This window comes from Brassica oleracea, chromosome C3 (genome assembly GCF_000695525.1).
Source record: "Brassica oleracea var. oleracea cultivar TO1000 chromosome C3, BOL, whole genome shotgun sequence".
Lineage (NCBI taxonomy): Eukaryota > Viridiplantae > Streptophyta > Magnoliopsida > Brassicales > Brassicaceae > Brassica > Brassica oleracea.
The window spans coordinates 4,920,828-4,946,283 of NC_027750.1; the positions used below are offsets into that span (position 1 = coordinate 4,920,828).

Sequence of the window (25,456 nt, forward strand, 5' to 3'; positions counted from 1 at the left end):
TAATAACAAGATACAAATGATCATAAATCGTATGAATATAAAGTCCTATTTAATAGACATTCATATTATATATTAATATAGTTTAAAATTAAACTATATACATATAAAAATACATAAATATGTTAATTTATAAATTTGTATTGAAAAAAAATTGAAACCTTAATATTTTAATTTTGAAATTTGCACTGAAAATATCGCACATTAAAATATCATTAGGCCTGAATTCTACAATGGAGTTTTTATATGAAATTTTGAATTTCAAATTTTCGGTCCTGGGGGACGGCGGAGGCTAGGTTAGCCGAAAGATGGTTATCGGTTCAAGAACGCAAGGTGTCATGTATCAATTGATTGAAAGGCCGGAAAGAAAATGTTGAATTCTCAATAATAAATATTTATATTAAAATATACTATATATCTATGTCCATGTCATTGAACTTTAGTTATATATCTTATTGAATAAATAAAAAGATATGTCATTGAACGTTAGTTATATATCTTATTAAATAAATAAAAGAATAGTTTTGATTATTTACCAAAACAATATTGTAAATAAATAAGACGTATTGTTTTGATTTATGTGTTTATTCTAATCTAATTAGATATATAATATATAAATGAATACAAATAAATAATAATATACAAAAATTATTCAGTAGGCATATATTGTATATGTTGGCCTATAAATAAACATGTGTTATTCATATAAAACAAAAAAAAAAGATATTAGGAGGTATTAAAACGGTTATCATGGTTTTTTAAATCCTTGATGTAGGTTCTTGAGATAACTTATTATGTTCATCTGCCACAGTCAGCCGCACACTGTCTTGGGTCCGCGTAACATATTCTCTCCTCGTTAACTCCACAACAAAAACACCTGCGGGCTTTGTCACTTTTTGTGGGGCATTGGATTTCCGTGCAAGTTTTTTCAGGTGGCATGAACGGGCGTTCAATAATTTGGCCATCGACAACTATATAAACAAAAAATAATAACAATATCATTTAGAGCAAAAAAAATTTATCAAGGATATTATGATGTGATTAAAATAGTGAAAAATAGATGATAAACAAAACAAAAAAAAACTATTATAAACACATACATTCATGAAAAGGAAATAAAGAAATTAAGATGATGTAAAAGATAGCGAACTGTGATGACGACATATTATTCTTTGTGATATTTTTTTGATACACACTATTTTTTTTTGTTTTTTTTTTGTTTTATTGTTTGATGGTTGAAATTTCTATGTAAGATGGTAGTTAATTTATAGGTTTTTCAATTAATCTCTAGATCTAATTATGTAAGATAGTAATGCATATTTTGTATGGCGATCCACAAAAATTGGTTAGATTTGTTTGACTTGTTTTGTGATAATTATAACGGTGTTCACTTTTATTTTTTTATTGTGCTTATGGAACTAGTCAAACTGAACTATTGTGTGGTAATCATATTTAAATAATATGTATGAGTTATTAACTGTTATTTTTATTTTTAAAACACGAACTACTTATTATTTATAATCAACTATTTCTTTTTATACATATACATATATATATATATTTATTTATTTATTAAATGTATATGAATAATAAACAAATCATTACTATTAAAACATGAACATGACTTATTGATAAAAGTGATGTCCAACTATGTATTTTCTTTATTTAAGGAGCCACTTATTATTAATATTATTAATTCAGAATCACTATTAATATTTATCTCTACTTTCACCGGACATTGTGTTTTCAAATAAATAAATACCCCTCATTAATGGTAGAATGGTAATTGCCATATGGACTAACAAGTAACTAGGGTGTCAAAATGAGTTAATTCGCTCAACTCAGCTCAGCTCACAGTGAGTTTAGATCTTTCATGAGCTACCTCAGCTCAGCTCATCTACTATACGAGCTTTAATATACAAACTCGAACTCAGATCATCTAGATCATACATAAAAATAAAAAATTATAAAAATAATTATCAAATAAAAAAAAAAATTTTATAATATAATTTTAAATTTAAAAAATACAAAGCGTTTATATTTAAATACTAAATAAAACTAAGACCTAATAATATATTAAATCAAAGCTAAATCAATGGTCCAGAAATATATTTTACATAAAAGTCATGTGATGATTCATATTCAAACTCTTTATCTCTATTCAAATCGTAAAGATATATATTCCCATGGAAGTCTTAGGAATATTTAGTTTTATATTTTAGTTCTAAAGATATATAATATGAGGATTTATATCAATATTCTTTTACATTTTAGTATATATTTATTACTTTTGGTTTTATATTTTAATTTTATAAGATAAATATGATTAGTATAGAAATTATTTTTTCTTACATAAGAAAGATAGAAGTCATCCATATATATATAATTTAGTTTAAATAATTTAATTAACAACATATAACCAATTATAATTTTAAAATACCGGATACAACATCCAATAACCATTATGTTTTATGTAACAACTTTTTTTACTTTCATTGTCTTATTCTATTTTCAAAAGAAACTACTAGAGATTACACATGGCCAAATTGAGTTATTACAAAAGATTACACATGGCCAAATTGAGTTGTGCTACTATATAACTTTAGTATTCATTAATTTAAGTGGTTAATCCAGGCCTAGCTAGTTACCAAAAAAATCAGGATTTACGCGGAGATAAATGAGGGACTAGTTTTTGGTACAGTTTTTAGTTTTCGGATACTATAGTTAATTTAATTTAGTATTTGGGAGATGTAACAATAATTGTCAATGTCCTAGTGACAAGAGACATTGGTATTCACCGGTTACTGGGTTCAACTTAACCAAAGCTCTTTTTGGGCTTTTTATTTAACTTTTTAATGTGTGGCATAATCGTAATACTTTCATCATTTTCCTGGATTTTTTTTAGGGCTTCGCCTCTGCAAAGCTAAATCCATGGCGGCCATCAATTACTCTCATGTAAATAATCAAATTGTTGTGTAAATTCGTGGTAGTTATGCCTCATATACATAGATTTGCCATAAAAATTCAGTTTTAAACATTCAAAACTCAAAAAAAAAAAAATTATACAGCAATCTCCGATTTGTTCGCCGACTATGGTGAAATCTCCACGGCCCAGCTCCGCCGAGCGACTCGCCAGCCCCTAATCGGGCGCGTTAGCCGCATTTTCGAATAGAGTTATGAGATATTACGTTTCTAATTTTTAGTTCATCAAATTCTATTGTTTTAAAGCTGTCGTTGTCAAACTACGTGTTCTTTGAAAGAGACAAGATAATTGGCTACGGGATAAGGATAATTGTTTCTCGGTGCTACATAAGGTTACTTCTGTCATTTTAACCTTCTCGGTCACATGGTTCGTAAATTAATTTTTAATATGCATATTTTTCCAATTTGGACACAAAATTTGTATATTCACCTAATTAACTCAATAAAAAGTGAAGACATGATAGACAAAAATTTATTTAAAACTGTGAACCAAGTATAAATATATTTATTTCTCACCAAAACTAAAATATCTATTACAAAAATTCGTCCATAAGAAGAGAAAGAAAAATGGATAAACCCATATATCAATAGCTTAATAAAAAAAATCAAAATAATTAGTATAAAATTTAGACAATTCAATTTATTTAAATAAATAAATAATAAGGAAAGAAAAAAAGAAGAAGAAGATGTCTTGTTGGATAAGCCAAGATTCCAATTTATAAGAGGGCATTAATTGCTAAATGCTCTCCTCGTCCCTGTGATCCGATCCATCGTCGTCTCCAATACTAGATCTCTGTCTCGCTCGCGTCGATAATTTGTGATAAAAATGGCGGCCGTAGGAATCGAGACGAGGCGTCCTGAGGGTGCGATGGAGGAAACCTGCAACGTGAAGGGAGCACAAGGAGAGGGGCTTAAGCAGTACTATCTCCAGCACATCGACGAGCTCCAGCGACTTCTCCGCCAGAAAACTAACAACCTCAATCGCCTCGAAGCTCAGAGGAACGATCTCAACTCTCGAGGTCCTTTTCTTCCTCCTTTTGCCCTAGTTTCCATGGAATTGGATCGATCGTCTTCTTTAGTTGTAGTAATCTAGGATTCCATGATTAGAGCTTTCGATTATTGGGATTGAGGGTGAAGATGGAATCTTCTATGTTGGATCTTGTTCAGATTGCTTGATTCGGTTTGTGACTTAGGCGTCTGTTGAGTATGTGTAGAGTTGTTGTGAGGTGAGGATTAGTGAAAGATATAATCTGGAGAGGTATCAAGCGTAGTGATAGATTGATTCATCGTTTTAGCCCAAACTGTTATCTTGAAGGTGTTTAGAAGTATACTGCTAAATACAATAAGAGCTGTTAGTAGTGCTACTTTGGTTGTGCAACTATGAAGCCTAGTTTTCTCTTTACTCTCATACTCGTCTAAGGAGTCATCCCAATAACCAATTGATTTGAATTCAAAACATTTTAAAGATATCTAGTTAATTCTTTATGAACTAAACAGTACGAATGCTGAGAGAAGAGTTGCAGCTGCTTCAGGAACCTGGGTCCTATGTGGGTGAAGTGGTCAAAGTTATGGGAAAAAACAAGGTCTTGGTTAAGGTATGAATCCTTATATCATGTTTTTAGTGTTGTTGTAATCTTATTGACACATCATAGCTATCAGTGAAGAAGCTAAAACTCCCGTTTTCCAGGTTCATCCAGAGGGGAAGTATGTTGTTGATATTGACAAAAGTATAGACATAACTAAACTTACCCCATCTACAAGAGTTGCTCTCCGTAATGATAGCTATGTTCTCCACCTTGTCCTGCCAAGTAAAGTTGATCCCCTGGTTAACCTTATGAAAGTTGAGAAGGTTCCTGACTCCACTTATGACATGATTGGTGGTCTTGACCAGCAAATTAAGGAAATTAAGGAGGTATGTCATTGAAATAACGACCCTAAAGTCATTGGTTTATTTTGCTATTCCCTCTGTTGTTTCATATGCTTTTAAATATTTTTATAATATCTTAAATTGTTCATCAGGTCATTGAGCTTCCAATCAAGCATCCTGAATTGTTTGAGTCTCTTGGAATCGCTCAGCCAAAGGTACACATCATTTGAAAACTTATTTTGTCTATTGTAACTATGTTCAAGTGAGTTAGAGATTATTTCATCTTCATTTCTTGCTAGGGTGTGTTGTTATATGGTCCACCCGGGACTGGAAAGACACTTTTGGCTCGGGCTGTGGCACATCACACCGACTGTACCTTCATCAGAGTTTCTGGTTCGGAGCTGGTCCAGAAATACATTGGAGAAGGTTCTAGAATGGTGAGAGAACTTTTTGTGATGGCAAGGTTTGTATATGTGCTAGACCCTATTTTGACATTTCAAGCATGGTAAATAATGCTTGTGAATCCTTTTGCCTGTTGTCTTACTTAATAACTATTCCTGATGGTTTATGGTATTTAGGGAGCATGCACCATCAATTATCTTTATGGATGAGATCGATAGTATCGGGTCTGCTCGTATGGAGTCTGGAAGTGGAAACGGTGACAGTGAGGTTCAGCGGACTATGCTTGAGCTTCTCAATCAACTTGACGGTTTCGAAGCATCAAACAAAATCAAGGTACTTGTTAAAGCTGTTAAGGAAAAAATCGTGAATCTGAAAAGGACAAGTCTGTGGTATCGTAGTCTGAGGTCGTAGACAAACTCATTAATCATCTCAAATTAACTGCTGCAGGTTCTGATGGCGACAAATCGTATTGATATTCTGGATCAAGCTCTCCTCAGGCCAGGAAGGATTGATAGGAAAATCGAATTCCCTAATCCTAATGAAGATGTAATGCTTGTGCCTATTTTGCATATTATAGAGTTTGAGTAGATAGGTTGTGAAGTACATGTTTGGCTAATGTAATGTTTCTAAAATGTGTTTGCAGTCACGTTGTGATATCTTGAAGATTCACTCGAGGAAGATGAACTTGATGCGTGGTATTGATCTGAAAAAGATTGCAGAGAAGATGAATGGTGCTTCAGGTGCCGAACTGAAGGTAAACTGTTTTTTCCCCTCACTTCTCTCTCTCTCTCTACAGTTTGTCTCTCTTTCTCTTATGCTTTTGGTTGCTATGGTCAGGCTGTGTGCACGGAGGCGGGAATGTTTGCTCTGAGGGAGAGGAGAGTACACGTGACACAGGAAGACTTTGAGATGGCAGTGGCGAAGGTTATGAAGAAAGACACAGAGAAGAACATGTCTCTGCGTAAGCTCTGGAAGTAGGAATCTCTCTGTTCTGTTCTCTGTTATTTCCAAGAATCTTTTCTGTTTGTTCTTTAAGCGTTTGAAAACAATTTTTTTTTACTGCCTAAAACGGTAGTGTGTACTTGAATGTACGCATACCAGTTCCGAGTTCATCGTCTTCAAACTAAGAGATATTATCCAAGAAAGACCCCCCCCTCCATTGGGCACACTAAGATAACATGTACTGATTTGTTTATATGAAACCCACTATGGAATCAAAGGTATAATCTAATAGGATCAGGGTATATGCAAAGTGTGAAATGTGAGCTTATGTGACGGGTCACACATTCACTTTGTTGAATTTCAACATGTTGTATGTATGAAACGGTGGTGGCATAAATATGAATCAAGATGTGGTTACAAACACTGGTCACATTTCAATTTTTTTTTTTATTTTTGTTAATCGCAACGTATATTGAGAGGAAGTTCAAATTTCAAATTTGATAAGTGGAATAAATAAATAACATTTTTGGAAAATGAAAAATAAAAATTTATGAGTCATGTGTCGGAAAAGACCGCGTGGAACTAAAGCTAAAAAAACAGATCCAACGGTGGAGAAAGCTGCGTTACAATTGCAGAACCATAAAAAAAGAAGTAAATCTAACGGTCGTAAGAATAGCGTCAGACCTAAGCGAAAAACCCTTCCCTTTATTTCCTCTTTTATAAAAACCCCCATCTCGCCTCTTCTCTCCTAAAACATCATTCTCCACGCACACACAAAACACACAAACCCATCGCCTGAGATTCTCTCGATTCCGACAACATGGTAAACATTCTCTTCAATCTTATTCTAGCTTCATCTTCTGTCTTTGTTTCTTTGTTCTAAATTGAGTGTGTATTTGTTTTCCAGGCTCTACCTAACCAGCAAACCGTCGATTACCCTAGCTTCAAGCTCGTCATTGTTGGTGACGGAGGCACAGGTACTAACCCCCTTCCTCTATAGAACTTACTCACTCTTGTTCTTCAGTGGAATCACATGTCGTCTTTGTGTTTGTTGCAGGAAAAACAACTTTTGTCAAGAGACATCTTACTGGAGAGTTCGAGAAGAAGTATGAACGTAAGTAGATAACATCAACATAGACTGAATGCTCTTGAATTGAATTTTCTGATTGTTTTTGGGGAATGATGTGTGTTTGTTGCAGCTACAATTGGTGTGGAGGTTCATCCTCTAGATTTCTTCACAAACTGTGGCAAGATCCGTTTCTACTGCTGGGACACTGCTGGTCAAGAAAAGTTCGGTGGCCTTAGAGATGGTTACTAGTAAGTGTCACAGTTTAGATCTGGTTAGGATGATGTTATCATGGTTGATTTGGTTATATAAAAAATCTAATTTCTTTTTTAATATATCTCTCTTGCAGCATCCATGGTCAATGTGCTGTAATCATGTTCGACGTGACGGCGCGTCTCACATACAAGAACGTCCCCACGTGGCACCGTGACCTCTGCCGTGTGTGCGAGAACATCCCCATCGTTCTCTGCGGGAACAAGGTCGACGTGAAGAACAGGCAAGTGAAGGCCAAGCAGGTAACGTTCCACAGGAAGAAGAATCTTCAGTACTACGAGATCTCCGCGAAGAGTAACTACAACTTCGAGAAGCCCTTCTTGTACCTCGCTAGGAAGCTTGCTGGTGACCAGAACCTTCACTTTGTTGAGTCGCCGGCTCTTGCTCCCCCTGAGGTTCACATTGACGTTGCTGAGCAGCAGAGGAACGAGGCTGATCTCATTGCCGCAGCCGCTCAGCCTCTCCCTGATGATGATGACGACGCTTTTGAGTAAAAAAGAAGCTTCCCACTATGTTGCTATGGGAAGCTGTTTACTTTGTCTGATTCTCTATTTGTGTTTTTTTGGTTTTTTTAACATGTTGGGGGAATATTGTTAAGATCGTTTTGGAATAGAGCAGCGACTTGTCTTTGAACCCAAAGTGAGATATGAAACATGAAACTTGCAGGAATCATCATATACTATATACTTTGCAGGTCTCTATCAAGTAACACCACAATAAAAAAAGAAATATGTTCAGAAGGGACATTTGTACGAACTACTCTTTAACATTTATTCTATGCAAAACAAAGTTGTAGTTGTGAATGATGATTCTATCTGTAAGTAGTACTGTTATCAACAGAGATGAGGTTTCTTATCTGCATCAGATGTTCCTCATTTGATATGTTCAATCTCAAGCGGAGATTTGTGATCCAGGTTTCTTGTTCCCATGTTATGTTGGGTCCTGATGCGTGCAGTCTCTCAATGCTGGATCGGTATTCATCCAACTCTAGCATGTGAACAACATCAGCAGCTTCTGAGCTGTTTGCTGGAAAGTTATACTTCTTGATCTTGATGCTTGTGTAGACACAAGAGGATGACTCTGTGTCACTAGAATTACCGGTTTCTATGGGACCGAAAGAGACAGTGCTTAAACCGTCCATGTCCATGTTACAACTGCCAACAGAAGATGCAACACTCTCTCTATCGTCTTCTTGTTCTTCTTTGTGTGGTTCAACCAAAGAATAGGTCCGTTTCTTTGGACCTTTAGTTGAAAATACATGAGACTCATTGAGCTTGTCTTTGCTCTCAGATGAAACATACTCCCCTTTCAGATTCACCTTTCTCCTCCCTAACTTTCCTGTTGAAGTCTGTGATGTACCCTTTAGCCCCAATGGTATAAACAAAATGTCAGCTTAATAAAAAGGCTTTGAAAGATATATTATGAAAGAAGACAGAAACAACAAGTACCTGCCCGACCGTGATCCACTCGTTGTCTTGCCAAGATTGTCTAACCCGAATGTCGGATTTGTTTGCCTTTATCTTCAGTGAGGAACCAAGTAATCTAACCAAGACACAATCATTCTCCAACACCTTGGAAACTATTGCCTTCTTCCACGAACAGCGTTCGAAAACCTCAAGAACGTCACCAGGAGCCCAAGATTGTAGGACTTGTAAAGGAGGAGGCTCAGGTCTCATACTCTTCCTCGGCACCCTCTCTGTAGTACCACCGTCATTACCATCATACATGACAGTGTAATAATGCCCATTTCCTGATAGTATCTCAGCAGATCGCCAAGCACCAGATGGAACAGATGATTTGGTCAACACTTCTACTTTGGTTCGTTTCTTGAACCTCATCCTTCCTGCTCTCAAAAAGAACCTTTGAAGATGTGAAAATATATTCACATTCCAAACACTTATAAGATCAGAATTTAACATCACACAAGCTAAGACTCTTATCCATAGCATTCTTTGAGTTGAAAACACAAAACAAGATAAAAAGCAAAAAACTTCCAATGAAGCAGTCAGTAAATCACAAAAAGTATTTTTTTATGATGATCCATTGCAAATAATACCATCAAATATAAGTTGGAGCAGTAGATCCATCAGAATCTGACACATCCAGAAACTTCAACTTCAATTTTCTTGTCATAAACGTTTCAGATTCTTTTTGCTTCACAATCACCAGATTGCATAAAAGTCATAATTTGTTTAATGAAATTGAAAGTGTGATGACTCAATGTATAGAGTCTTTATTATACTGAGAAATTGATTAGGAGAAAACAATTTTTTCATCGTTAAGCAGACAATCAAGAGACTAAAAAACTCAGAAATTAAATTAAAAATTTATGTTTACCTTAATAAGAAAAGAAGTTTGGTCACTAAGTGTTTAGCACGCAAAGAAAGCCATCATTCTTCTTCTGCTTCCACAAACAACAACAACAAAGCTTCATCTATTTTTTTAATTTTCTGGGCAACCAAACCAAACAAGGATCAAAGGGGCAAAGAAAAAAAACTTATATGCAAAAATATAATTAGAAAAAGATATAAGTTTAGGCTTTTTACACGTCAGCAAGCCAAAACAAAATCCACATAGCTTTAGCCAGTTTTAAATTTAAAGGAAAAGAATCGAAAATGAGGAAGAAAATAATAGTTCAAGTTGCAAACTTGTAACCCCTTTGGGCTTTGACGTTTTTGTATCCATTAAACCGCATGAGAAATGGCCCTTTGTTTGCTTTTATTTGATAAATGGGTGAAATAACCATAACAAATAAAGAAGGTGACTATTATTATCTTTGTTTAGAGGATGACTAGGCCTCGTTTTGGAGTTTACGGAAGCCATTTGTACAGAAATGCGTTCTGTAAGTCATCAGCGATTTCATCATTACGTAGACGTTAGTTGTTCAAAGGACGAAAACTTTTTAGAAATAATGAAAAAAATGCGACGAATATCCGTATGCCATTTGTTTTATATGATTCTTGTTGGTGAGCAGCACGAGCAATGTGCGTGTTCAGGTGTGCCAAAAGAGCTCTAAGTTACTTTTTTTTTTTTTTTTTTTTTTTTGTTGGTGAGCAGCACGAGCAATGTGCGTGTTCAGGTGTGCCAAAAGAGCTCTAAGTTTTTTTTTTTTTTTTTTTTTTTTGTCAACTGGGTATATATGAAACATGAACTATAACACAAAGTAGGCCCAAAAGAAATGCAATAAACTACTACAAAATAAGGTCCAAGCAGAGACAAATCATTAAAACCACGAGGCCTACTAGAAGCCCAGACCAAAAATGGTCCAAAGGGAAGCAGGTGAGGCGACTCGACACTCTTCCACGCGTTACCAAGTTAGCGTGTGAGGGACACGCGCCCACAGGTCAAGAAGCCACTGATCTTCGCCGACCGGAAAGTCACCGACAGAAGCTCTAACCGGCGTGTTCCACCGGAAACAGGAACCCGTTGTTAGAACCGCCGCGGCCGACAAGAGGGAATTAACGCACCGTCGACAGAGAAGAACTTCAACAGAGATTCCAAAATCCCCGAAAGTCCATAAGCTGAAGGAAGCTCGACTGAGAACAGAGCCGCCAGATCCAAAAGCCACAAACACTATCGATAAGAAACAGATCTTCACTTGTAAAAGAAATCCGTTTGCATGCGTTCAATCACAAGAGGATTAAAAGCAGAGAATCGAAAACCCAAAAGCGAAGAACTATGAAGACGAAATCCGAGATAAACTCGGAACCAAGCCGACCGAAACCACCGGAGAAGAAGGTGGCTCGCCAGAGTCAAAAGCCGGCGACTACATCCTGAGAAAGAATGAGCCCCAGAGTCGAAAGCCGACCAACCATCCCTGACGAAGCTGACAGTTGTCGGAAAAGGTCCCGACGGACAGGAAGTTGATCGCCGTAACGAACCGGCGGTCAAACAAAGTCACCGACTCTCATCTCAATCTCTCAGTGAAAGGTATGAAGGAGAGAACAGAGAGAAGAGAGAGGAGAGAGAGTCCCGATCACTCCACTTCCTAGCTCTACTTAAGTTACCTATTATTGATCAAAGCAAAAAGTTTAATTACGAGAGAACAGGAAAAAAAACGTTATGGGGATGGTCAGGTCAGGTGGCTTACATAATTCCCACTTCACTTTTGAATATAATACTTTTTGGCTTCTAACGTACCCAAAAAATGTTATAATATTCATGTCGTTATCTTGCAGTATTTTATTTACACAGTCTTGATTCACAAACGATAATGGCCGTATGGCACCAACTCCTAAATCTGTTCAGAAACTATTTGAATGAAATCATCTAAAATAAAAAATATTATATGCTCTTTTAACTCAAATCGGTTCAAACCGTATGAGGATGAACATGAGATTGATGCTTAACAATTAACACGGGAGTGAATCTGAGATTTGTATGTGAAATGTAGACAGCAAAAAAATGTTTGGTTCATAAATAAATAAATGAACATAATCTAAAACCTTGTCTACTCATACATTCATACAAGCAAAAAAAAAACACATTTGCTGTTGTTTTGTTTTTTTTTTTGGCTTCTGCGGATAGAAAGAAAGTGTGCAAGTGGGTTATATTGCAGCTCCTTCCACGCATGAAACTTCACTCTTACATCCTTCACTTCTGATCCACTCCAACACCGAAGAACAGTCCTCTCGTCCAACGAAATGCCTTCATAAAACAGATTCACAACTCATAACCAAATGTTTATAGAGCCAACAAACAGAATAACTCTCTGAGTCTTCTCTACCTATTTCTGGGGCGGTAGGCCTTTAGTGCATTAGCTTCTCGAGAGTTTCTCATTTCTTTGCTCATCCTGATGGAATCAGGCACCACCAGCGTCTCTGTTTCCTTCTCATAAGCATCGTAAATGAAATCAAGTATTGTATCCTGCGACGAGGAGGACAAAAGGATTGTATCACCACCAAATCAATAGTGACATAAAAGAGACTGAATAGAATCAGACACATGTATGTATACCAGTGGTTTAGAAGCATTAAGCCAGTGGTACATAGGCTCACACCTGAACCATGTCATTTGCCTTTTTGCAAAGTTTCTGCGCATCAATCAACCAAACAAAGTGAATATATGAATACCGTGTGGAAAGAATTAAAACCGCAACTCCAATTTTTTCACCAGATAATTCAAGTCTTTATGTAGAGGAATCACCTGGAGACTTGCTGAAATTTGTTCAAAAACCAATAAAACTCTCCAGGGGAGCTTACACCCCCTTGTTGACGACATTTTGACAGATATTCCATCGCCTGAATGACATTGATATCTAGGATAAATAATTAACTAATATATAAAGGGATAATTAATTAACTAATATATATCAATGTATATATAAAATTCTCCAGGGGAACTGCTATATGACATGACCTCATGCAATATCTAGAGCCCAAGTCCATATTCTTCACTGAAGTGTGGACATGCTTTTATATTAGACAGCTAAAACCTTGATACAGAACCCTTGGCTAATTACAATCACTAATAGAGATATTAGATAGTTTTACCTGTCTGTAGCCAATGGCCCGAGTTGCAGAACCTGTGTTTGGAAGAAGACCAAGATCAAGAAGCCATCTAGCTTCTGACAAAACTCCATCAGCACCTGAATTTGAGAGACAACAAGCATCAAAGAAGACAAACTCAGAAGAGCATGCAATTGTTATCCTTGCAAGCAGTTACTAACCTGAGAGCATGTCTTCACATCTGAAGTCAATAGATCTATAGAGATCAATCCGTGGACTTGACAGGAAAAAACAAAGGAAGTCATAGTCCAAATCCGTCTCTATGTTCTGGACAGAGATGTCATTCTCACTGAAGTCATCATTGGCATCAGGAGAATTCAAATTATCTCGAAAAGAATCATATGGAACACGAAAGGAAGACGGAGGAGATCCAGTTGACTGCCAAGGTAAAACAAACAAACCTTGAACAGGTTATGTCTCATTTTAACTAATAATAATTTTCTCAAAATCATGTTCAAACCTTGAGTATCTCGAGGCTACGCTTAAGCCTGTACCAATCATTACGAGCTAAAGAATAAGCCTTCCGATCACCAGCATTGACCACGAACTCAACAGCTGCATCCCAGTTATGATCGGTTTGAAAATCAAGTAGCGTATCGTGAACCTCAGAGATGATCTCTGGAGAAGGCTTAGGTACATCTGGCTTCCCATAGATAAACCTTAAAACATTACCGAGAGAGAGAGAGCATGATAATGATGAAACTAGACTCGCTTTTAACATTATACAAAAAGGGGCACAAGACATACCATCGGAGGTACAGTCCAGTGCCACCTGTGACTATGGGAACACGCCCTCTACTAAGAATGTCTTTAGTAGCTTGCCTTCCATCTTCGAAAAATTGTCCCACGGAGTAGTCTAGAGATAAAGCATGAAAAATTGTGAAGTTTCTGGTTATTGCATACATGAGTGTTAGAAAGTATTTGAGGACTGAAGAAGAAACCTTGAGAGGGATGCAGAATGTCGATAAGATGATGTGGCACCTCCTGAAATAATTTTGCATAAACATACACTTTTTTGATAATAAAATCTGATTCATGCCATTGCCACCAACATCAGATTTAAAAAAAAAAAGAATAAATCTTACCAAATATTTATATATTAGAAGGATACCTTTCTATCACTTGCTGATGGCTTGGCTGATCCAACATCAAGGCCTTTGTACACCTGTTGTCAGTTACAAACAAAAGCAAGAACCTTTTTAGTATCACACCAAAGCTGTGGAACTTTATCAAACTAAGAAGAAGAAGAAATAAACTTCAACTTCAGCATTTCAGACACAACCGGGTCCAAGTCCAACCATTTAGAGTATCCTAAGACAATTGAACTTGAAAGTACCAGGCTTGGCCTAGACAAGGGCTCAAATTAGTCACTCCTAGTGAGCTATAATCACCTAACCAGAGAGTACACAAGTAGAAATGGACCTGGACGGAGTCAGCACTGATGATTTCGCCGTTGAGACGCTTAGCTAGCTCCAAGGCGAGCCTGCTTTTCCCCGCGCCGGTGGGACCAGATATCACAATCACCTTCTCCTTATCGGAGTTTCTCTTCTTATTCGAAGTGTTCCCGTTTAGAGAAACAGAGCAAGCGGTGGCGCCGCATAATCTCCGGCGCAGTACAAGGGAAGGCGGTTGCAGCCTCAAGCAACATGTACGGGCAGTCAAGAATACGCTACTGCTAGTCACCATCACACGAACGTTAAAGGAAGCTTAAAAGCTTGAAGATTGAAGATTGAAGATTGAAGATTGAAGATTGAAGATTGAAGATTGAAGACGTTTGCTACGGAAGGATGACCCGCGTAAAAGCTCATCTCGAAGAGAGACGAAGACAGCGAGTGAAAGAAGGATTAGAGAAGTACGGTTCGGTTAGGTTTACAGATCAAACCGAATCCAAATTATGAACTGATTTGAAAATGGTTTATAGTTACATTGTCGGTTTACAAAAGGAACAATGGTTTTCCCGGTTGATTTATATCATAATTAAATACATGCAATGTTCTAAAATTTGGTCTAGGCAGCGGGACGCCCGCTTAATCGACAAATCCGCTATGAACGAAACGATTTGTTACACAATTTATTAAATATCGGTTTAGGCGTTTAAAAAATCGGCCTACGGATCCGCCTTAACAATAATTTTATATAAGTCACCTAACCCGATTTTTAAAACATTGATACATGTTACCAAAATTGAAACAAATAACATTTTGTTTTGGATATTCCGGTTAATTAATTACATAATTTTATCAAAAACTAAAGCAATAACATTTTATCTTTGATTTTTATGTTAGTTAATATACATACAAGATACCAAAAACCATAACATTGTTGTTATGAATCAGATTGTGGATGACCGATAACCAAGAGATATACTATCAGCGGCCCAAGAAAGAAAGACTCGGTCAGCTTTTCATTTTCCTTATGTCTTTATGTTTTCTTTTTTCCTAGTTGGATTATGATTTGTACTCTTTCCATTTATGATTTATCTATGACGGTGTAATCTCCTGTATAATGAACTTCTATGTTATGAATAAAGAATTAAAGATAGACTTTTCCATTACTTTTACAACAATTGTGTTTTCGATTAGTCAACGGAGCCACAATTGTAATTAACACTTCACAAACAAAGAATCCAAGTATTGGCTAATATTGTAATTAAAATCATATATTATCATTATCAAAATGATCACAAATTATGAAATGTCTATTATTCCTTTACGTACGTCACTAGAGATTAGTAGTAACACTTGAAAAAGACCAAAGAACAAAAGCACATAGAAAGAGAACAAGAGGGATTAGGTGAATAGCTCTCTCTCCATTAACAGACTTGTAACTATTATTGTGAAGCATCATATCCTTCTTGGCGACATCATAGACCACGAGATCATCGGGGCTTGAAGAATCCGGGGAGATGTTGATCAGAAACTCTTCGGATGGCCGAGAACTAATTTGTAACCTCTGCATCTTGTGGCTTGGTTTGGACTTGGAAACAAATAGTATACTAAGTTGCTAAGGATGTCTTCTTATATGGTTTACTGACAACTTTGCATGTATATATATTGCTATTCATCGTAGTTTTCAACAATCTATATATAAGAGTTCAAAAGTCAAAGTACGTCCTCATAGATATTTAATGTTGCGTATTCAAACTCCTGAAGTTATGGCTTAAGTTATGATGAATATGATCAGGGAACTTTGCTTTCAAAATGTATAATATCTTGTAGGCATACAATACAAGTTGTATTGAATAGGAATGTAGGATCATACGTAGGGTATATAATACTTTGAAATGTAATATATGTTGTAGATGATCTTAAACCAAATGTTTCCTACTTAGCTGAAATATATGAGTACTGTCTCACATGACCTAACCATGTTTTCCATATAGTGAAGTCTTAATTTACTTGATAGTAGACGCTTCCTCCCTAAAATCCAACGATCTTATGAAGCAACCAATTGATGCAGAAACCTAAAATCATACATGAACATTGAGTAAAACAGTTTTTGTGGTATCTCTAATAAATGTGGCTGTAATTGTTATTTTTTGGAGCAACCAGTTTCATGAAAAAGTTCAAAACCCCGTTAAAAATCACATACTTCAAGAAGTTACATGTATGTACTAATTCCTGGCTGCAATAATTAAATAATCATAGATACATTACAAATCAAGACATCGAGCGTTGACAAGTATAACACTAGGGATAAAGCTCTTTCAAAACTTCAAGATTTGTGTTTGTTTGAAGGCGAACTTGAAGGTGCACATGTCTTTCCCTCAAGTCAAAGTTCGCGTTCATATGACATTAGACTTCTTATTTTTAATAGAATTTTCAATTGTTATATAAATGCTTAAACAAATTTAATTCTGGAATTTATGTTTTTAGAACAATTCTGGAGTATACGCTATAGCATTAATACCAAACAAACGTATCAAGGTTGTTGTAAAAAAATAATATCAGGATCAATTTCCATGGTGGCATAGTGGTTTTGGAATGGAAAAAGAGTTGCTATATTAGTCCATTCCAAAAATCGATTCTCGTCTGGTCCTAATTACTAGTTTCACATGTGGTCAGACAGTTCCGAACACCTTATGTTATTCAAAAAAAAAAATGTATCAAGGTTTATTGATATCACATTTTTGTCCACCGCTTTTATTGCTGGCATATCCAATCATTTAAAAATCATGTGTTTTAGTTATGAGGATTCAAAAGTTCTTGCAAATCACTCTACCTCACCTTACTTAGGAATACGATTCTACTTGAAAAAGCAATTTATTTTTAAAAAATATATTGAGCCTCAACTCGGTGTTGATCTGCCCTATTCTTTTTCTTGTGATTAATGTTTTTTACCAAGTTTTGAAATACTATGAAACTTTTTTTCTCTGTAAAATGAAAATATGAAAATTGAAGCATAGGTCGGCCAACCAATGGGGAGTGATATCGTATGCCTGATTTCGGTTGACCAGATGTAATGAACGCTTGCGATATGGAAGTCAGAGAAAGCAGAAAGGGTTTTAACTTTTAACTAAATGACAACAAAGCGTTGACTTAGAAAAAGACAACAAGAATCACGGATAAATAAAATAGAAAACGACGTTTTCTAATGCAATAATACAGACACATTCTTCTAACTCGAATTTGTTTAATTCCATAAGAAGTTTCGGGTAAGTAAACTCGATCGAAGATGACATAATTCTTCATGGCTACGGTTCAGCCCATATATTATATAAAACGTGTAAACGAGAAAGAGAAACGTGAGGACGAGTCAGTCACCGATCAAGGCATGTTTCCGACCGGCGAAGTTAGTAGTCTCCGAAGCCAAATTAATGTTTATGTTATTCCATTTCAGCTGTCAAAGTCAACAAATGGCCACGTCCAGCTAATGAATACTTAAGGTAGACAAACATTTGAAGCAATTATCAAACCGTTTTTTAACTTTTTTAAAACAAATTCGCAAATCAAAACCCAATATGAAAATTTTCCCTTAACGATTTGAACTATTTTCAGAACGCACTTGACCGATTAAACCCGATTAAACTTGAACAATACAACCTGGGACAACTTGCAGATTATGGCCTCTTTCAGATAATTTATGACAAACCTATATGGCTATATTTGTACTTTGCATAGTACATGTCTATGTATAAATATATAAGTTATATTATATGAAATTATATTAAATAATATGTTAACAGAAAAAACATGATCAAATCATTTTTAAATTTTTTTTATTGTTTTAACAATAACAATCTTTTGTAGTTTCTATAATAACATTGTAAAATTGTTTTGATATCAATGATTATTTTGCTAAAAAGACAGCCAAAATATTATTATATTTGGCCACAAATTCAACAACTATGTTCGCTTTGTAATATATCTAAATTTATTACCATTCAAAATATAACAAAAATAAACGATAAAATATAACTTGTTTATTTATATTTAATTTGAAATAATTCCTTCCTCTCCTTTGTTCAGCTCACAAGTCACGATGTTCATCTGAACAACAAAACATGAAGTCAAACAAGCTCTAAATCGCCTGTAATGGAAGACAAGAAAGCAAACATAATCGCTACTCTAACCGTCTTATCCCTCCTCCTCGTCATAATAGCCGCCCGTGTTTATCTAAAACTCTCCAAACCCTTTTACCTCCTCGCCGGCGTCGATATCTCATTAATCCTCGCCGTGTTCTGCTTCCTCGTAATCCGAAGCCGTTACAACAGAGAGAGAAAGAACCTCGAGTCAAGATACATCTCCGAAGGCAGAGAGCTCAGAATCGAGTACAGCTTCCTCCGAAAAGTCGCCGGAGTACCAACCAAGTTCAAGCTCGAGGATCTCGAAGAAGCCACCGACGGGTTCAGAGTCCAGATCGGGAAAGGAGGATCAGGCTCGGTGTTCAAAGGAGTTTTAAAAGACGAAAGCCAAGTAGCTGTGAAGAGAATCGAAGGAGAAGAGAAAGGAGAAAGAGAGTTTAGGTCAGAGGTCGCCGCCATAGCTTCCGTGCAGCACAAGAATCTAGTTCGTCTTTACGGTTATTCATCAGCGAACCGTTACAGATTCTTAGTCTACGAATACATACCAAACTCGTCTCTCGATGTATGGATCTTCCCGGGAAAGAGAAGACTCGGAGTTGGAGGAGGATGTTGCTTGACGTGGGACCAAAGGTACCAAGTTGCAATAGATGTAGCGAAAGCCCTATCTTATCTTCACAATGATTGTCGGTCCAAGATCTTGCATCTTGACGTTAAGCCAGAGAACATTCTCCTCGACGAGGATTACAGAGCGGTGGTAACGGACTTCGGACTCTCAAAGCTGGTTGCCAGAGACGAGAGCCGAGTAGTAACTGAGATTCGCGGCACGTGCGGGTATCTAGCGCCAGAGTGGCTTCTAGAGCACGGTATCTCCGAGAAGTCTGACGTTTACAGCTACGGGATCGTGCTCCTAGAGATGATCGGAGGAAGGAGGAGTATAACGAGGGTAGAGAACAAGAGGACCAAGAAGAAGAAGTTGGAGTATTTTCCGAGGATTGTGAACCAGAAGATGAGAGAAAGGAGAGTGATGGAGATTGTGGATCAGCGGTTGATGGAAGCCAAGGAGGTTGATGATGAAGGGCAGGTGATGAAGCTGGTGTGTGTGGCTCTTTGGTGTATACAGGAGAAGGCTAAGAATAGGCCTGATATGGCTACGGTGATTGAGATGCTTGAAGGGAGAGTTACGGTGAATGAGCCGCCGGATTCTAAACTTGTTGTGGTCGATCTTTTGGCGGCAGCTGGTGGTGATGATGATGATGTTGATGATGTGACTACAGGTGTAAGAAGGGTTGTAGAGATGCCAAAATTGCATATTCAGAGGGGGAGGCATTTTCGTTTTCCGTCTGTTTGTTCTAGTATCATATCTCCAGTTTCTCCACGTTAGAGCTTTGGTTTGTTTCTTCGTTTGATATGTTAATAAGCACAACAAAACATAACCGGAACCTACTCTTTGTTTATATTTGGTTTTGTTCAAGTCTAAAACTTAGATTGCTTAGTGTTTTACACTCCAGCCTTTGATATGTACGTAGTAAGCACAACCCTTACATAACCAAGATTAGCAAATGAGCTGAGTCAATAAGCTATCATTGCCCAAGCACACATCAGCACAACTCCAAGTGAGAATGTGAGATTTATCTAATCTAGAATTTTGTATTATTGTTTCAAACCTATTAGGAAAACAATAGTACGTACTTGACACTTCTAATAATAACATCAATATTATGTAAAGCTCTTATTGGCAGTGCAAGGGTAGCTGATATTTAATTCATCTTCTTTTTATGAATGGATGTCAAATTTATTCATTCAAAAAACTTTTTTTTTTATAATGAATGCCTCTATAGTTTGAAGAAACTTAATTCATCTTAGCAATGGTATGAAAGTTTGATGTCTCTCTGTGCACTAGAAGTCGTCGCCTACTTTATTTAGTAGTAGTTTCTTTGTTTGTACATGACACATAAAGTTAAGAGAAGCAGCACATAAAGTTAAGAGAAGCAGCTCTTGTGGACTTTACCTCTACTGTACTTTTTTTTAGTATAGTAGAGTTAAAGTCACGAGAGCTGTTTTTTTTGTTGTCTAATATCATTCTATAGAGCACCTCTAACAATAAGTATGAAGAGGGGTTCTAAATATTAAAAAAAAAAAGAAAATTATATATATTTTTTTAATAATTTTGGTGTGATTTCATAGGCTTTCTAGACCCTAAGATTAATCACCAAGAGACCCATAGAAATCCGGATATACATGTTTTATTGACTTGTTCTAAACTAAGTTTTTAGAACCTATTAGTAACCATCTCATCATGTAAGAGAAAATTAATGTTTTTATTGACTTGGAAAAAAATAAAATACAATTGACAAATTATAATACTATTTTTTTTTTAGAAATTTATATGGTTTTTTATTGTTGGAGTTGTTTTAAGAACAGAGCAAAACATACATGTCATCATGTAAGAGAAAATTAATGTTTTTATTGACTTGAAAAAAAATAAAATACAATTGACAAATTATAATCCTAATTTTTTTTTTAGAAATTTATATGGTTTTTATTGTTGGAATTGTTCTAAAAACAGAACTAAGAGCAGCATTATTGCAGTATGTAAAACGGTTTTTTAGGCAAAAAGGTATGTGTGGGCTCCACCAATATTTTTAAAACGGTGACAAAAAACGTGAGTTGAGGACTGCTTCGGATGGATTTTGTGCACTGTTTGCGGGCCCCACCGACATGTGGTGGCCCGCAATTGGTGCAATTTTAATTTTTTTTTTTTTTTTAAATCAGATAATCATGCTCTAATAGGACTAGGAAATAAACAGTACTTAACACACGTGACGTGATATTCATGCAGCCTGGCAGATGTTATTAATATTGGAATGAAAAATTTAACATTAGACGAGAGTCCAAACTGCAACTCAAAATCCAAAGCAAAATCGATGTGTAAATATGCACAATTTACAACATTGTATTGTGGAATTTTTCTTTTTCTGAATAGTAAGTAACTAATTATTATAGACACGAACATAGTTCAAAAGTACAAAACCATTGTAGGTAAACCAAATTCCCAAATTTGGTTGGTTCAAAAGTAAACCGAATCTCCCAAATTCTATTATTAGGGTAAAGACAGATCAAAACAAAAGACTCGGGGATAAAAGTGAAGAGAATCGATAGTAAAGGGGGCGCTAAGGAAAAATAAAAGTTGCAAGGCACATCAAAAGTTTTATAGCTCTCGCTGTATCTTTTGGTGGCTTCCTTAGACTTCTCCGTCGCTAGACCCTTGCCGAGGTATCTCTCTCAGGTAAGATCTGTTTCTGGCTCATCCTGTTCGTTTCACTAATTCCTTCCTCATCAATATATATCGTTTTGATTTCGTTTACAGCTTTTGTTTTGTTTGTTACGATAACGCCAATTTTTGTGTGTTTCGTTCCGATGTACTTTTCCGGCGATAGTGTCCGAACGGACTCTATATTCTAATTAATATTCTCTATTTAGTTTCTAGAGGTGTTAATAGATAGATAGTTGGAAACAAAGGGATAAAATTTATGTCTTTTTAAATGTTTTTGTGTCAATTTTGAAGTTCTAAAAAGTTTATTATCTCTTTTGATGTTTGGTTTGAACAATGTGGTATTTATTTTCTGATGGAATCAATGTGGTGTGTAAAACTAATTGATGTGTTCCTTTCCCTGCAGAGTTTTTTTTTCTCCCCCAAGTTCTTCTTCTCAGCATTGCTTGTCGTCCAACAATGAGTCTCTCTGGTGCTGCTGCAGTTGGTTCAAGTTAGTGTCTTCCTCTTTTGTCCTGGGTTTTGATTTGGTCTTGAATGAGTTCAAACGGATTATAATAGAGGAAAATAAACTCTCTGTTGCAACGTTATTTGCAGGCAGAAACTTGAGAAGAGCGGTGGAGTTTGGGAAAACTCATGTGGTTAGGCCCAAAGGGAAACACCAAGCTACTATTGTCTGGCTACATGGCCTTGGCGACAATGGCTCCAGGTACTTGTTTTTGAATGGTGGATACATCCTATACTCTAAATGTCTTTCAATAATGACTATAACTTATGCTAATAGTGTTTAAGTTTACGCCTTTTCCTTGTACCTTAGTTTTCTTTCAAGAGTTTTGGTGTTTTTTTATGCAATGTCGCTTCACAATCAGCTGAGACAAATTAATCTAAATTGACCATAGAACATTTTTTTTTGCCTTTATTAAGCCATATTTTCTCCTGGAGACGGGATACTAGCATTAATGAAAGACATGATTCATCTTTTTGATTAATACACGGTCAGTTTCAAAAGTTGGCAGTCATGACATTAAATCTCTTTTTAATTTTTGTCCTTACTGCAGCTGGTCCCAGATTTTGGAGACCCTTCCCCTTCCAAATGTGAGTTATAGGCTTCAAGTGATCTCCAGCAGTTGCCTTAATTATGTTAAGCGTGCTCAGTTACTTTACCTTTTGGTCAGTATTAACCCATCTGTGTATATGTGATGTAGATCAAATGGATCTGCCCTACAGCTCCTTCTCAACCAATAAGTTTGTTTGGTGGTTTTCCCTCCACAGCTTGTAAGTTATTTGCTACATAGCATTCGTTATACTGGTTAGTGGAAACTATTACTAATCAAAACAAAAAGGGAAGTTAAATAGAGTTGCAATTTTAATCATGTTCTTGCGAATGAATGTGCCGACCAAACCCCAATTTTCGTTTGAAAAATTCGTAATTGATGAACGAAAGTTAGTCTATAAGGCTCTAAGCAAAGTAGTCAACCAAGTAGTTAGCTTGTAGTCGAGAGTATTATTAGCCAACATATCGTTGGTTTGGCTCCACATCACTAGACCAAAGAGTGCTTCCATTTTTTCTTTCTTAATAATAGGAATCTCTATGCAGAAGTTAGAGGCTGTTATTGGTTTATGTATTTTAATGGATTTCAAAATCCAAACCAAATTATATGTTATTGGTTCTATCATTTTAAAACACATATCCAAATCTAGTGTTATTGGTTCTATAATTTTAAAACTTATATTCAAATCTGTTGTTATTGGTTCTATGATTTTAGAACTGATTTTAAAATCAAGTGTTATTCAATACCATAGATTTATTTAAGGATTTGATTTGAAACTGAATTTGAATGGATTTATAAATGTTTTAAAGGTCAAAATACAAAGAAACAAATATTACGTTCAACCCTGTTATTTTGATTGGATTTGTAACATTTCCTTTTCAGTTTTTACGTACATGATAAGCTTTTGTCGATATCTCATATCTTGTCTATTGGTCAATATGTCATATTTTGTTCCTCATTTATTTCTCTTTGGGTCACAAATATATCCTCATCTTTTTTTTAACTTATCAACAGCGAGTGAATTTTTTTTTCAATCACAGACTTGGTTATTACCTTTCCCTCGTGAACTCGTAAGTCATTATTTAGGTCTAGTTACAAATCCATTTGATTGATTTATAACAATTCACCTATTTTGATTTTGAAGTTCTTATAATTTTTCTTTAAATCCATTTGTTTGATTTAAAAATCATGGATTTATCACAGATTTATAAATCCAAAAATATTTAAAAATCCATTAAAATATAAGAACCAATAACCCCCACTTAATCATCAGACTCGTGCACGAATAATAATTCTGAACAGTGAGTATTTTGTGTGAGAAAAAAGTTTGATGAGTTGGTATACTGTAATTTATGCAGGGTTTGATGTTGTGGACCTCACTGAAAATGGGCCTGATGATGTAGAAGGACTGGATGTGGCTGCCGCACATGTTGCAAATCTGTTGGCAAATGAGCCTGCTGACAGTAAGTTTTCCTTCCAAAAACTTGCCTCTTCATTCCCCTCGATCCTGTTTCGGTTTCATATCGAATCCATTTCTAAAAAACTGTGTTATCTTTCATTGCTTACAGTTAAGTTAGGTGTTGGAGGGTTCAGCATGGGGGCAGGGACGTCTCTGTATTCTGCGACTTGTTTTGCCCTTGGCAAATATGGAAATGGCAATCCTTACCCTATCAATTTAAGCGCAGTCATTGGCTTAAGCGGGTGGCTTCCTTGTGCTAAGTAAGTCTCCTCTTTTTGCCAAAAGTCCTAACGTTCTTCTTGTTTTATAAGAGCTTTGATGGAACTTTTCTTCTTCGAAGGACACTGACTGGTAAACTAGAAGAGGAGCAGATCAAGAACCGGGCTGCATCGTTACCCATCTTAGTTTGTCATGGAAAAGGTAACTAAGCAAACTATGTTACCCTTAAAATTTTGAAATGTTTCATCGCTCAATATGCATAGTGTAAATGCAATTCATGCCTTATTTTGAATTTTCAAACTTTTAAAATAGTCTTCCTGTTCTTGTGCTGATTCATGTACCTTTGGTTTCTAGGTGATGATGTTGTACCGTTCAAGTTTGGGGAGAAATCTTCACAGGCCTTGTTATCACATGGGTTTAAGAAGACGACCTTCAAAGCTTACGGTGCACTTGGTCACTACACAATCCCACAGGAGACGGAGGATGTATGCGCGTGGTTGACATCCACCCTAGGCCTCGAAGGTTGAAAAGGCTTTTCAATGATTGTCACTCTCTGATGAAAAAAAACTCGCGCGAGATTTTTCATTGATTTGGATTTAAATCTTTCGGATGTTCATTTTTAAGATGTTACATTTGGGATGTTTAAGACTAAGTAGATAAAGCTTGTCATTTGGCCCTTCTAAACTCTGTCACCTGACCATCGGTAGACTTAGTTGTGTTTGTTTTCTGGTGGTCGAACGGATATTTAACAAAACAAAATTCATTCCTTTTAAGGTTTTGTTTCTTGAAAAGTAGTGATAAAATTATTTTAACTAGAAATATATAACTAAAATTTAGAAGATGGGTTAATTGATAAAGAAAATTAAAAGAACACTATTTTTTATTTGAATATTAA

The 25,456-nt window shown here is 35.9% G+C and overlaps 7 protein-coding genes across 8 annotated transcripts; 4 read left to right on the top strand and 3 right to left on the bottom strand.

The window, feature by feature from the left end:
• Positions 1 to 3,667: 3,667 nt before the first annotated feature.
• LOC106336252 (26S protease regulatory subunit 8 homolog A-like) lies at positions 3,668 to 6,417 on the top strand. Its single transcript, XM_013775027.1, has 9 exons — positions 3,668 to 3,998; positions 4,477 to 4,574; positions 4,667 to 4,891; positions 4,999 to 5,061; positions 5,146 to 5,309; positions 5,425 to 5,581; positions 5,696 to 5,794; positions 5,892 to 6,002; positions 6,086 to 6,417. The coding sequence occupies exons 1-9, from the start codon at positions 3,806 to 3,808 to the stop codon at positions 6,224 to 6,226; spliced, it is 1,251 nt and encodes a 416-aa protein (XP_013630481.1). The 5' UTR covers positions 3,668 to 3,805; the 3' UTR covers positions 6,227 to 6,417.
• Positions 6,418 to 6,954: 537 nt separating this feature from the next.
• LOC106336104 (GTP-binding nuclear protein Ran-2) lies at positions 6,955 to 8,202 on the top strand. The gene is made up of 5 exons (XM_013774829.1): positions 6,955 to 7,014; positions 7,099 to 7,167; positions 7,248 to 7,304; positions 7,390 to 7,507; positions 7,606 to 8,202. The coding sequence occupies exons 1-5, from the start codon at positions 7,011 to 7,013 to the stop codon at positions 8,021 to 8,023; spliced, it is 666 nt and encodes a 221-aa protein (XP_013630283.1). The 5' UTR covers positions 6,955 to 7,010; the 3' UTR covers positions 8,024 to 8,202.
• LOC106336103 lies at positions 8,096 to 10,087 on the bottom strand. The gene is made up of 3 exons (XM_013774827.1): positions 9,867 to 10,087; positions 8,978 to 9,372; positions 8,096 to 8,889 (listed from the first exon to the last, which is right to left on the bottom strand). Exons 2-3 carry the CDS (start codon positions 9,365 to 9,367, stop codon positions 8,341 to 8,343), a joined length of 939 nt encoding a protein of 312 aa, XP_013630281.1. The 5' UTR covers positions 9,368 to 9,372; positions 9,867 to 10,087; the 3' UTR covers positions 8,096 to 8,340.
• A 1,806-nt stretch (positions 10,088 to 11,893) lies between these two features.
• LOC106329216 (tRNA dimethylallyltransferase 9) lies at positions 11,894 to 14,861 on the bottom strand. Of its 2 annotated transcripts, XM_013767829.1 has the most exons (12): positions 14,800 to 14,858; positions 14,459 to 14,757; positions 14,148 to 14,201; positions 13,978 to 14,020; positions 13,784 to 13,892; positions 13,497 to 13,695; positions 13,198 to 13,414; positions 13,022 to 13,116; positions 12,675 to 12,769; positions 12,486 to 12,561; positions 12,256 to 12,395; positions 11,894 to 12,176 (listed from the first exon to the last, which is right to left on the bottom strand). In XM_013767829.1, the coding sequence occupies exons 2-12, from the start codon at positions 14,720 to 14,722 to the stop codon at positions 12,077 to 12,079; spliced, it is 1,392 nt and encodes a 463-aa protein (XP_013623283.1). In that variant the 5' UTR covers positions 14,723 to 14,757; positions 14,800 to 14,858; the 3' UTR covers positions 11,894 to 12,076. The 2 variants fall into 2 exon arrangements, with proteins under 2 accessions (XP_013623283.1, XP_013623282.1); XM_013767828.1 differs by having other exon boundaries at positions 14,459 to 14,861.
• An 896-nt stretch (positions 14,862 to 15,757) lies between these two features.
• Positions 15,758 to 16,069, bottom strand: LOC106329717. Its single transcript, XM_013768373.1, has one exon. The coding sequence runs from the start codon at positions 15,992 to 15,994 to the stop codon at positions 15,758 to 15,760; it is 237 nt and encodes a 78-aa protein (XP_013623827.1). The 5' UTR covers positions 15,995 to 16,069.
• Positions 16,070 to 18,497: 2,428 nt separating this feature from the next.
• LOC106332292 (probable receptor-like protein kinase At5g20050) lies at positions 18,498 to 20,043 on the top strand. The gene has a single exon (XM_013770764.1). It carries the CDS (start codon positions 18,571 to 18,573, stop codon positions 19,939 to 19,941), a length of 1,371 nt encoding a protein of 456 aa, XP_013626218.1. The 5' UTR covers positions 18,498 to 18,570; the 3' UTR covers positions 19,942 to 20,043.
• Positions 20,044 to 21,740: 1,697 nt separating this feature from the next.
• LOC106331538 (acyl-protein thioesterase 2) lies at positions 21,741 to 25,334 on the top strand. The gene is made up of 9 exons (XM_013769917.1): positions 21,741 to 21,846; positions 22,238 to 22,324; positions 22,429 to 22,540; positions 22,890 to 22,926; positions 23,037 to 23,106; positions 24,242 to 24,346; positions 24,452 to 24,602; positions 24,683 to 24,762; positions 24,916 to 25,334. The coding sequence occupies exons 2-9, from the start codon at positions 22,291 to 22,293 to the stop codon at positions 25,086 to 25,088; spliced, it is 762 nt and encodes a 253-aa protein (XP_013625371.1). The 5' UTR covers positions 21,741 to 21,846; positions 22,238 to 22,290; the 3' UTR covers positions 25,089 to 25,334.
• The last annotated feature ends 122 nt before the right edge of the window (positions 25,335 to 25,456 follow it).